At 39.9% G+C, this 12,939-nt stretch overlaps 1 protein-coding gene across 3 annotated transcripts in view; it reads right to left on the reverse strand.

Moving 5' to 3' along the window:
• The window catches only part of LOC125727986 (chromodomain Y-like protein 2), a 45,682-nt gene extending 34,219 nt beyond the window's left edge, over positions 1-11,463 (reverse strand). The window contains exons 1-2 of one of the 3 annotated variants that reach the window (XM_049005007.1): positions 11,397-11,463; positions 11,097-11,296 (exon numbers count right to left, since the gene is read on the reverse strand). In XM_049005007.1, coding sequence (XP_048860964.1) covers positions 11,097-11,201 — 105 coding nt within the window. In that variant the 5' untranslated portion in view covers positions 11,202-11,296; positions 11,397-11,463. Of the gene's footprint in view, positions 1-11,096 lie in introns of all 3 variants that reach the window. The other 2 variants (XM_049005006.1, XM_049005008.1) reach the window with 2 other exon arrangements.
• Between the last annotated feature and the right edge of the window lie 1,476 nt (positions 11,464-12,939).

Below are 12,939 nucleotides of genomic sequence, written 5' to 3' on the forward strand. Positions count from 1 at the left end.
AGACACATTGCTGGTGACAGAACTAGAGATTTTTAAGTTCATACCCAACCTTTTGGATGACATTTCCACTCAATTCCTGCATGAGCATTTCTTCAACAGTCACATCAACAGCTTGCAATAAATGATGCTTGATTATATATATATATATATATATATATATATATATATATATATATATATATATATATATATATATATATATATATAAAAAAACAGCTTGCAAATTGTGACAGAATAGGTGCGTGTGTGTCCGTGTGTGTGTGCGTGTGTGTGTGTGTGCATGTGTGTGTGCGTGCGTGCGCACGTGAAGTATTTAGTACATTTGGTCCCCAGAATGTAATGTTATAAAAACCTGATATTTTGACCTTGTGGGGACAATTTTTCGGTCAGTTTCATAATAATCTGTGAATACAATCAGAAACTAAAAAATTACCAAAAGTGTTGTATTTACGTATGATTAAGGTTAGGGCTGGGTAACAGTTACGGTGCTCATACTGTAGTTGGGTTTAGGGTTATGCTCAGTGAAGTGGCTTGAGAGCCTCCACAATGATGTAGATACCTAATCTGTGTGTGTGCCAGAGATTATGTATTAATATGGTAATATTAAGCATATGAAAATGTGTAGGGGGAGGTACAGAGACATATACATAACAAATAACCTGCCCAGCTGCTGAAAATATTGCCTGAAGTGACTGAAACAACAGCTGTACAATAACAACAACAACAAAAACAACTTCTCCCTATTTGATTTTAACCTTATTAACTGGGGCATATGCAGTAAGCAAGCAATCATTTACCACAGGAGTGAAAGGGGCTGCAAAAGCATTTATTTACATCAATTTACATACATCACAGATGGTTTAATGTGAGATAGAAATTGTCTGACGCAACGAGGACCCTACACTCTGATTCGATTACCATTTTTATACATGTTTATGTGTGTGACTGCAAGAACAGCTTCAAATCCAACGTCAGTATTCATCCAGGGTGTACCTGATATTTCAGAAGCTGAGCATGGGATATGGTAGATGATAAGTATCATAAATATTATCAGCAAAGACTGGAATCGCTGGGCATAGTTAGCTTCAGTTTTTGATATATCAGAGTTATAGCTTGGCAGCAAAAAAAATTACATTTTCACATCATCGAAACCACCATAGCAAAAACACCAAGAAAATTATGATATTGCCATAAATGTGGTTTACAATTTAACTCATCTATTGGACTACAGTTCCCTTATACGCTCCAAAACTGGTCACATGTTTTCGAGTTGCGCAAATGTTTTGCAGATCTTCACATGACTTTGTATGTGGATCCATCCACCTTCCATAAGTACTTATGCAACACAGTATCCCAGCCAGCCTGGGGCCGCAAAGACACCCTGCACTGCATTTCAGTCCATCAAAGGGAGAAGGTATACATGCACAAAACGGGCCTTAGGGAAGCAACCTGCACAAACATGGCGAGAGCAAACACACTCCACACAGACACACACAGCGCTCGGGGCTGGAATCAAACCCACAGTCAAGGAGGTTTGAGACCACAGTGCCACCCACGGTCCCACCCTCCGTCAAAAACACCTAGCTGAACACAGTTCCAAACAGAATACTTTGTAACTCTCCATTATGTATCATTTAAAGCCATTTGTGTTCAATTGATTGCACCCTATAGTCAACATGACTATGCATTTTGAATACTAATATATCAACCTTGTCTAGTTTCAGCTGCTGTGACCAGATGTCTCACAATATGGATAATTTGTCCAACATCAATGAATAACATTAATAGAAAATAATACTAACATTAGCAGATAATAATACTAACCACTGACTGATGCAAACTGTACAGCTGGATTTGCGAGCTGTGTAATAATGTGTGTCAGATTTCAGGTCAGCATATTTCAAATAGCATTCGTATAGATCATAGTGTATGACCTTAAAACCATACTGTATGTACAAAAAAACCTGCCAAAACCAGTAAATTACACAACTTACTGGACTTACAACTGGTAAACATACTGTATAATACAAATGGTACCACAGACTGCAAGATATAGAAACTCACACGGTTACATACCAAAATAAAGACAGAGTTAAGACCATTAATCTCAGAAGATACAGTATGTTGCAACTTGTTTGGTTTTCTTGCAATGGTAGACTAGGGACTGATGGGTTACAGTCATAAAATTGTTTGTCTAAAATTCAAAGACAAAGATAAAGAATGGCATTTTTTATGTTTTCTTGACATTAATGCCGTTGATGAGATTCATTTCTGTATTTGACATGAAGCTTAAACAAGCTGCACCTCTGCTACAGTATGTGTGTGTTGACCTTGCTTACACTCCCTTAGCTGGGTGTTTCCTCTTGTGGTACAAAGACAGGTGACTAGGCCAACTGGAATCTCTAAATTGCACAAAATGCATGAGTGTGTCTGCATGTATGTACCCAGTGATGGACTGGCATCCTGTTTAGGGTGTCCCCCTGTATGCTGCCTAGGACAGGCTGCACACCCATATGACCCTGTCCAGAATAAGTGGTTGAAAGCACATACACTAAATGGACAAACATATTGAGACACCTGACCATTACACCTACAGGAACTTTTATGACATACCATGCTAAACACATCGGCATCAATATGGAGTTGGTCCCCTTTCTACAAGACTTTGGAGTGTGTCTGTGGGAATTTTTTCCCATTCACCCAGAAGAACATCTGTGAGGTCAGACTCTGATGTTGTCCATCAGACTGCCAGACAGAGAAGCGTGATTTGTCACTCCACAGAACACGTTTCCACTGCTCCAGACTCCAGTGGCAGCATGCTTTACACCACTCCATCCTTGGCGTTGCGCTTGGTGATGTGAGGTTTGCATGCAGCTGCTTGGCCATGGAAGCCCATGTCTGAAGCTCCTGGTGCTGGGATTAATGCCAGGGGAACTTTGGACCTCCGCAGTTATTAAGCCAACAGAGCTTTGGTGACATTTATGTACTACGGTTTTCAGCACTCGGAGACCCCGCTCTATTACTCTACGTGGTCGGCCTTTTCATGGCTGAGTTTGTTATTTCTGAATGCTCCTACTTCGCAATGAAACCACTTACAGTCCACAGTGGAAGATCTAGCAGGGGAGAAATTTCGTGAACTGACTTATTGCAAAGGTGGCATCCTATGACAGGACCGCGCTTAAACTCACTGAGCTCTTCAGAATGACCCATTCCTTCACAAATGTTTGTAAACCTGACTGCAGGGCTAGAGGCTTAATTTTACACACCTGTGTCAATGGGTCTGAATGAAACAACTGAATTCAATGATTAAGAGGTGTGTCCCAATACTTTTATCCATACAGCGAACCTCCCAAGAACTGAACATGTATTCATATGCGTATTCCTCCCTTAAATTTGTTTATGTGAAAATTTCCAAACACACTATGTTGGATATGGAAAAAAGGCTCTGTGAAAGTCCTGTAGATAGAGATCAAGTCCTGGAGTCCTCAACTCAACAGGTGAACACAAGGACTTTAGCCTTTATGAAGCAAAATATATGTCTGTCATCAGACCTCTGTGGGAATTGCACAGGTTCGTAGTCTTATGGTATCTCCCACAAGAGGGTAAGTAAGGTGCATTTTTAATCACAAATCAAAGCCTAACCATCCCCAGGCTTCATTGCCGCAGCTGGATATCTGATAAAGTTTGTAATTATCACAAACAAATCATTAAATATGAAAGGTGACAGAAAACATTCCAAATGTACTACAGTCTCGTCTTACCCTCACAAAGACTATGAGCAGACATTCGGTTGTTTGGATATAACCAAACCGAAAAAATATCCTGCAGATTTAGCTGTCAATAAAATTTGTATTATAGTATTATTATATGATATTAATGTTATGTCTAGGCATTTATATTAGTCACTGCTTTAATATACCAATAAATTTAGATTTTTCCTAAGTGTCAGACATCTGAAGCTTCCATTACCTCAGTGGTTCTCAAACTCGGTCCTCGGGCCCCACTGCCCTGCTTGTTTTCCAGCTATCCCTGCCCTAAACACTGCTGATTACCTGGATCAGGTGTGTTCAGTCAATCAGAAGCTGAAAGACAGCTGGGACTTGTGTGTGGGGCAGGGATAGCAGGAAAACAAGCAGGGCAGTGAGACCCGAGGACCGACTTTGATAACCACTGCATTACCTGATTGCTGCGCGATGCATGATTTGTTTGTGTGGAAATTCTAGGACTGTAATATTACTCAACCCTTTATTCTATAAGACTAATTTCTCTTCTAAAATGGACTCAAATGAATAACTGTTTTATATATAAAACAAATTAGAAATATAAAAAATACATATTAGAATAAGTTCTGATCACATGTTGTAACCTAACCCCAAAATGCTGTCATTAAGTGCTAAAGATACATGCTCCCCCAGCTGTGAAATGATTTAGAATGCGTCTGATGCTTTTTTAGATCTAAAAATCTGTATGATTTCATTATCTGATAACAATGACAGTGTCTTCCTTTCAGAGGACAGTTAATCCCCGGTTAACCTCTACACCATCTTAATGACTGAGCATTATATATATATTAACTAAACAGGTGTTCTTTTCAAATGAATATAAGGTGAACTGTAACATAGGCAACCACTAGAGGCCCCAGATGGACAGTAGCTTAAGGGCAAAATAAATACCAATTCTGTTTCCATTCTTTGTTTAACAAGGCGTACACAATAAATAGCTATAGTCTAGTATAGCTGTAGGTCACATTTTCATTACTTAAAGATATTTATTTGTTTCTCTTCAGTAGCATTAGTCAAATGCATACCCTTTTATGGGATTCTCACATTCACACATACAGGGATGACACAGGCTCCATCAAAGTTGAGATGACTAATCAGTGACAGTCTTTCCTGACATGGACATGTGACAGGTGTCCCTAACAGGGCTGATGCATCTGCCTTATTTGTCATTGGTCTCTCCAGTACGATCCCAAAATGGTTCCACCCTACATCACATGTCTAAGAAAGGGAGTCTCCCATTGGTGTTGTAACCAATCATAATCTGAAAATTGCTATCGTAGATATAGACTACATTGCTTGTGAAATAGCTTTGCACTGCTATGTTGTAGACATACAAATCCACCAAAGTACTGCCCCAATCGTCTCTACAACTACTATCAATCTCACCATCTCTATTGAGGAAATAATGGTTTGGATGAAGACCACATTTTTACATGTCATAGCAGTGAGAGCAACTATAGTCACAGGTTTTTGTCATTACACTCATTTCTCAGATGTAGCAAGTCCTTCACTTCAAAGGCAAGCTTCTCGTCTTTTGTATGCCAAAAGATGCACACTCACACTTTTGCGTCCTGCAGAACTGACTGTTACGTCTATTTGCTGGCATTCAAGACAAGTCTTCTCAGAAGAGTTCATTTTATAAAGAAAATCAGACAAGCATTTCTTAGCAATTTAAATTTTTATTGCTGATGACCCGGCATTTTGCCACCCATGAAAACCTTCCAAATCGATCTCAGAAACCACCGAACTTGATTACAAAAAAAAGACTAGGTTGTGTGCAAATTACATTGTTGACCAAACTATGGAGATAATGCATGTCATGCTTTCACAAAGACATAAAAAGTTGTTTTCAGATTTACCACAAAAAAATCATTCTAGCTAGTCAAAATGAAAACAGGACTCAGAAACAACAGCAATGAGAAATAACTTGTAAAAAAAATCTTAAAAGTTAACACCAAAGATTATTTATGTACAATTTTAAATACAGGAAAAATAGCTGCACTTATTCTAACCAGAAATAACCTTATGGGGACATTTCAGCCAGAGATCCACTCACATTTCAAAACTAAGATCTCATAATGAGACATGATTTTAAACCAAAGTTATTCTTTCAAATAGCTCTACTATAATGCATGACTTTCACATAAATATATACAGTCTTCTCATTCCAGACATTGCTAGTTACAAGAAGTTGTTCCTGTCCTGCTGGCTTGCTTTGCACTGCAGCTCCCCAAATAACAAAAAAAATGAAAAAGGTTTGAAGTTTGCAGATTCTTTCCTATTAAAATGCCTAAAATGTCTTGGTGAGAGTTTGACTGGCTTCTGCACTGTAAGACCTGCAGCCCGTTTTGGAAAAACACAGGCAAAAAAAAAAAACAGAACAACTAAATAATCTATTCAAAGTAAATGCACAATTAATTTGAATGTTCAGTCTTCAGCCCAAGCTGAGATGATGTATACTTCACAGGTGCCTGATGTGGAACCGTGGCCTGATATATGCTGAATGAGTGACCAGATAATCCATGTGTGGTGAGGAAAACATTAATATTTATGCGATTATGCTACACATGGTTTCTACAATTCCTCCGGAATATCACCCTATCAAATCTGATTATATCAAGATAGCTAAACTGAATGTTAATGTCCACAGGCCACTGCTTTGGAACCCAAAGGATATTATTGCCAGTACTTTTCAACCTCGGCTCTTAAGTCGGAAGAGCAGCTATCTGGGTGACAGTATTTCCGCAGGTATTCTGGATGCACATCAGGAAAGAGCAAAAATTACTGCTGATTTTGAACATTTAAGTGAATCTAATAGGCTGGAAGCATGACTTAATGCTCCAATATTTTTTGTGCCATTAGACAGAGGACTAACCAGTAAAAGCACATATTGGACAACTAAAACAAACACTGGACAAACACGCAACAAGAGGCCAAGTTTTCTGTCATTGCTCCATAGCTTTGGAAATCTTTACGCAATTTCACTGAAAGTTGATTAATCTTCCTTACTCTTGTTGAAAGCAGAGCAACTAGGGAGAGGAAGGAGCTCCAGAAATATGCAGCTAGCTCAGGTTCTCTGTATACGAATACAGTGTCTTCAGTTCTACCACAAGTTTTTCTTCAGAAGGAAAAAATGATTGGTTCAGAAAGATAAGACGTCTTATTGGTTGGTCTCACCTCCTCCAGTTGCTTTGACCCATCTCCTCTACAATCTGATAGGTTATCATTCTGAACCAATCATTTTTTCCTTCTGCCCTCAAGATATTTTTTCGCAAGTGAAACTCCCACAAGTTTCTAGGTCTACCCATTTCCCTCAAGATTTGTATTCTTGCAACATGTTCCCCCATAGTCATCGGAAGACAAAACAGCTTTATCATGACTAAGCTGTCCTTGCAGGGCAACCTGAACATCAGGAATGTTCTTGTCACTGTTGAACTCGCCCGGAAATATCAATATGTTTTCTGTAAATAAAACGCCCAAAGTTCTACATCGTGTTCCTTCTCTCTGCAGCCACAGCATGATACTTGAAATTGCACACATCTGCTGAAATATTTAAAAGACGTACACGGCCACCTAAATGTTATAATTATAGTGTACATTTCTTCCAGAAAAAAATAAGTTGACAATATAGATTTAGTCCATTTATTCCTTGTCCACTGCTCATTACCTGGACTGTTTTTCCACAGTGTTCTCTTTTTAAATTGTAAGCTTACACACTGTGATATACTTCTGCTAAAATGGGCAATTCTGACCAAGCTGAAGTGGTGGGAGAATCATGAATCGAAACCCATAGTGGGTGTGGTCATCATGAGCAATCAGTCGCTGACTAGTCTAACCCACTTCTCATTGGCTACTCCGTTGCTTCCCATTGGCTCCACCAGCCGCTCGTCGACACTGCACGGTCATCTCAGCAATGCTCTGTCCTCCTATCACTGCAGTGCTGCCACAGTCCCTTGCAGTGTTTATCACTGTGAAGCTCACTAAGGTCTGATAGTTAGATGGAACCAGATTAATACACGTGTTAAGAATCATTCACCGTCCTTCTCATGTGTATTTCAAGTTCTTAGTTATTTTGAAATTAGCCAATAACCTTGTCTCACCAAAGATGCCGAATTTTCTAATCTCACTGAGTGTGGCCGTGTATTACAGAATATCTAAACTTCTAAATTCATATATATATAGATAATTCCTCTGATTTAACATTCAGCTACACCCAGCCAAGCCACTGCTTAATCACTTGCCAAGCTTACATTATATGATATTATTTTAATGTATATTCTAACCCTGCCAGTATTTGCTTTAAATACTGTACCTAGTCATGATGTTGCATTCAATTCCATTTTTGCTTCACAGTTTGATTCTTTTATTCTGGAAACATACTTTCCAAACAACATTAAAACCTTAATAACCTTAATATCCAGTATTTCTTTTCTAATACTTGTACTTTTTACACAACACAACAATATTGATCCCCTTACGGGGAAATTGTTTTGCTGTCTATCAGAATTACATAAATAGATATTATATATGAAGAAGTTGTGAAGTTGCTGTGATTTAGTACATTCTCCTAACTCTCCACCCCCCATGACCACCACATTGGTTAAGATATTACCAAGTCCAATTAAGTGCTGTGTAAACTTATACTGGTGTTTTAGCTCACTGTTTAAAAGCTATTACTTTGGCAGAACGTCTTGTGTGTTGTTCCATTGTGCCTCATTCATCATTCAGGCTGAGGATGTGGTGTGAGAACCTGCAGGCCCACTTAAGCAGCTGATTGGACTAAACGGACAAAAAAAATCAGAACTCTGCACAAAAGGCCAGAGTAGGCCGTCCATTTTCTATGAAGGCTCAGGTCTGTCAATGTGTGCAGCGAGCTAATGGGGATGTTCTAATGGGCCCGGCTCCGTTACAAGGCTGACCCCGGAGTCAGTCGCCAAAAGATGAATGATGGCAAAAGTTACTGGCCATAACGAGGAAAACTGCTCCTCCCCTTTACAATGTCGTATCCTTAAGCACCGGTAGCCGTTGACTTGACGCCACAACAAACCAAGAGGTGCTCCTGGGCCTCAAAACTGTAAAATGTGTCGTCCCAATGGCTCCAAATTCATTCTCGCAAACGGAGCCAGTGCCCAGGTAACCAATGACCAGACTAAGTTAAACCACGTATAAAATTAATTGGCAGACCTACTCATCTATTAACCTGTTGATGTCTGTTTGTTTTTCTGTTTTGTTCTGCCTATATTGTTCTAGCCTTAATGCATTTTGTGTTGCATGTGCTTCTGCAGCAGCCAGATTTACTGCTTCGGAGCAGTAAAATATAAGTATCTAATAACAGCATGAATCATGAGAGTTAAATCCTCTCCGCTCTGGCTTGGACACTCAATCTGGATATTCTGAGCATTAGGCAGTTAACATACCATGAAAGGCTGCCTTTTGGTGTCTGTATCCACTCAGAATAAAAGACCCTCAACTACCATTACCTTGCTTTAACTAGAGTAGCTGAAAGCATGAATGAAAGGCACATATACCCTTACAGCACAACATTGTGTAAAACAATGTTGTGTGGATAACTACAGGCTACGGTCTTCCAGGAGTCTCTACTTTTCTTTTCAAAGTCTCCTTGTGGCCTCCACACTTTAAGGGCCATGCTGATTGGCCCTGCCAGTCCTTCAATGTTGCCGTTTCAGAATGCTTCCTCTAAAACTGATTGACCTTACGCCCAACATACTCAACTCCATATGCAGATTAAGTCTTATTATAATAATAATTATTATTGGTGAAAAATTGGTGAAATCATACACGATAATTGAGCAACAACTACCTCATTGTTCAAAAATGTTGTGCGGAAGGTATATGTGCTCGAAATGTGCCCCTCTAGTTCAATATTTTCTGAAATGAACACTAAACTGAAAACATAGATTAAGATTAATCTAGCGTTACTTGATTACAAAAGGGGTATGAAGAGATGGAACCAGATGAAAACACAAGCAGCGGGCAACTATGCATTTGGTGTGCATATCATTCCTTCAGTAAACAGTTTTAACATTTTCTCCTTCTTGCATGAAGTTCTACAGGTTTCAGGGAACAAGACATTAAAGAGACGAACAGCTTTTTTCATCCCATGAACACCGGTCTTGCTTAAGACCCAAATTTACAAAACAAAACTCAAGTCGACGGCAAAACTTCAGATAGTCCCGGGTGATTGTTGCGAAAGTCATCCAAATTATGCACATCAATATATTCACAATTACGCATCGCCATCAATTAATAGTTAACGCGTCAAAAACATCAAATTGGGTAACCTGCAGTGTAATACACATACCAGCCCTTTCAGAAACCAGTGAGGGAGGGAGCTGTCTAATTGGTACTGAAACCTCACGTCGGCACAGATTCGAACTATCAGTACAGTTCGAACTAAATCATGAGATGTAGAAATGCAGCATGGTTTCTAAGCCCGACGTGGCGTGGCTTTGGCGTGGTCGTGCCCTACGAGTTACCCCCCTCTCGATCATATCGCAGGATGCGCTGGATGAGCACGTTTGGCGACTGGAAGAGAAACTGAAACGCTGGCCGTCGCCATGACATCACTCCTCCAAGACCGAGCTGAAGTCAGCAGCAGTTTATTATAAATGAACAACCACGCAACGCCACGTGAAGAGCACGTTGACTTGGCGAGATAAACTAAATTATGGACGCAATATTCCCCGAAGATTCGACAGTACAGGGAACATCTGACGAACAGCCAGCCAACAGTCACCAACTTTTAACCCTATATGCCACACCATAAATTCAGCATGTCAAATAATATGAGTGAAGAGTCGGATCAATTAAAATACAGATATTACAATCAGCAGAGGTAACCGGTATTAAATTGTCACTAAGCACCACCGCTACCATTTACTAATGATAAACCTCTTGTAGGATGTTCGCTGCCCAGATGATCACCCCCCCATCTGCAGCTATTTTCCATGGAGGAGACAGTTTAGTCCATCTGTCATTTTTGCACTTTATCACGACTTTCAAGACTGGTGCGCTGAGAGAGGGGGAGTTCACATCTTCAGATGCCCAAGATAACTCTACCACGCCGTGCCACTTTACAGATACCAAATTCCAACTACCAGGAGATGGAACAATTTTAAAAAGCCACTAAAGAAGACCTTCATCTCCATGAAGCTTGAATGGTGGGTCGCTTTCGCCTTTTAAAGGGCTCAGGACATTGGGTTTTTTTTCTATACGCAGAGACCTTCCATTACTTCCTAATTCCATTATATGGCAATTTTAAGAAGCATAGCCCATGACAGGGGGTTACGGTACCTCGTAAAGGTCTCCCGAAGCCATGCCGGGGTGCGGAGCTCGGGCTGTGCAGTGTGGCTCGGCTGCCTCGCTGGTTTTTGTGGATCTCCGGCTCTCTCGGTGCATGGGAGAAAGCCCCAATGGACTGGTATTAACGAAGTGCCTTGTTATTCCGAGGCAGCCGCAGCGGCGGAGCAGCAGGCAGCGTCAATCGAGCCCGGCTGCCATAGATTAAAACAAACAAGTAGACAGAGAACGGGGCGGTGCTGTTCATACGTCTATGGCTATGGGTTTTGCTCAGACTGACAAACCTGATCATACCTCAGACGGTCTCCTCGCCATCGGGTCACTAATGGTGTCAAAAAATAGACACATCGGCAACGTTTACGGCAACGACTGTTGGTTTCTGTTTTGTTTCTGGGGTTGACTGTCTAAACAGTCATTACAGGAGCCAAGTGATTGGTGCATTGTCCATTATACAGTAGCCTATTGTAATACGTGTCGGTCGCATGCGGTTGACCTTCAAAGTCATGCTTCATAGATACACAATTAAAGAATAATTTTATTTATTGGTGTCAGGATACATACACATAACCACTTATAGACCCAATGTGATGCCAATATATTTTGCAATGTCTACGTTTAATTGCTACTTTAATTTTAGAAAATGGCTATAATGGATCATGTGGTGCCAATTAAATGTTAATGATGAGAAACTGGATGTTTTCAACCGGATGTTCGTGGCTGAAGTTGCATACATAGGCATGTCCATAAGAATGTGAAATGCAGAACCTTCTCGATGACCCATTTCATTTCAGAACTAGTGATGAATTGGAGTTTTCAATTTTTTATTTTTTATTAATTTCTTTTTTTGTTCAGGCATATTTTGCTTGTTGAAAATTGGAAATTCTCCTAAACTTTAATTCTCATAACCATCTGCACAATGTTTAAGAAAATCTTTAAACTGTCACTTTTTCAGTATTTCAAGAAAGAAGATACTGGATTCCAACAATTTGTTGGTCTTATGTCAATATAAGTGGCTCAGCAAACACACGGTAACCGACAGTTAAAATTAAGTGAAAAGCTTTACAATTTACACATACGTATATCGCATACAATTGAGGCTTACTAGAACATCGTGAACCAGGAATGAAGGAGCGATTTTCAAGGACCTTTAACACTGATCTCAGTCTTATCAAATGTAATGTTAATCTTCTGAAATAAGGTATGGGTAGAATTTGAACCTATCTGCTTGAACGACCTAATTCATCTGATTGAGACTGACATTATAGGATTACCAAGTAAATTAGTAGATCAGTTTCAAGAGACTGGCAGTCCTAATAGGGTTAGACACAGAGCAATATCACCTTAACCAAGCATGCCCGCCTCTAGCACTTCAGTCCGATCAGTGTACTTAAATGCATTTTATTTCTGCTCTGGTACTGTGTATGTTTGCGTTCATGTACATTTAAATGAAAATCAGCTGCTCTTCCATTTAAAAAAAAAAGTGGCTGGTCAGAGGTACTTATTCTATGGAATATAAAGGTTCAGATGCGATATAACAAATCCTTATCCTCCGTTGAATTTGATTAGTTCACTGTTCTACTTCATTGATTCAAAACAAATTTTCTCATTCTGCATCTTCTTCAGTATAGAATTTAAGAGTATTGGTCCTATTTAGGGCATATAGTTCGTAATGTATCTAAATCTCTGTTATACAGAATTCATGTTTTGCTTGTCCATCCATCCATCCATTTTCCAAACCGCTTATCCTACTGGGTCACGGGGGGTCCAGAGCCTATCCCGGAAGCAATGGGCACGAGGCAGGGAACAACCCAGGACGGGGGGCCAGCCCATCACAGTG

The sequence above is a fragment of the Brienomyrus brachyistius genome, unplaced genomic scaffold, assembly GCF_023856365.1.
Source record: "Brienomyrus brachyistius isolate T26 unplaced genomic scaffold, BBRACH_0.4 scaffold142, whole genome shotgun sequence".
NCBI lineage: Eukaryota > Metazoa > Chordata > Actinopteri > Osteoglossiformes > Mormyridae > Brienomyrus > Brienomyrus brachyistius.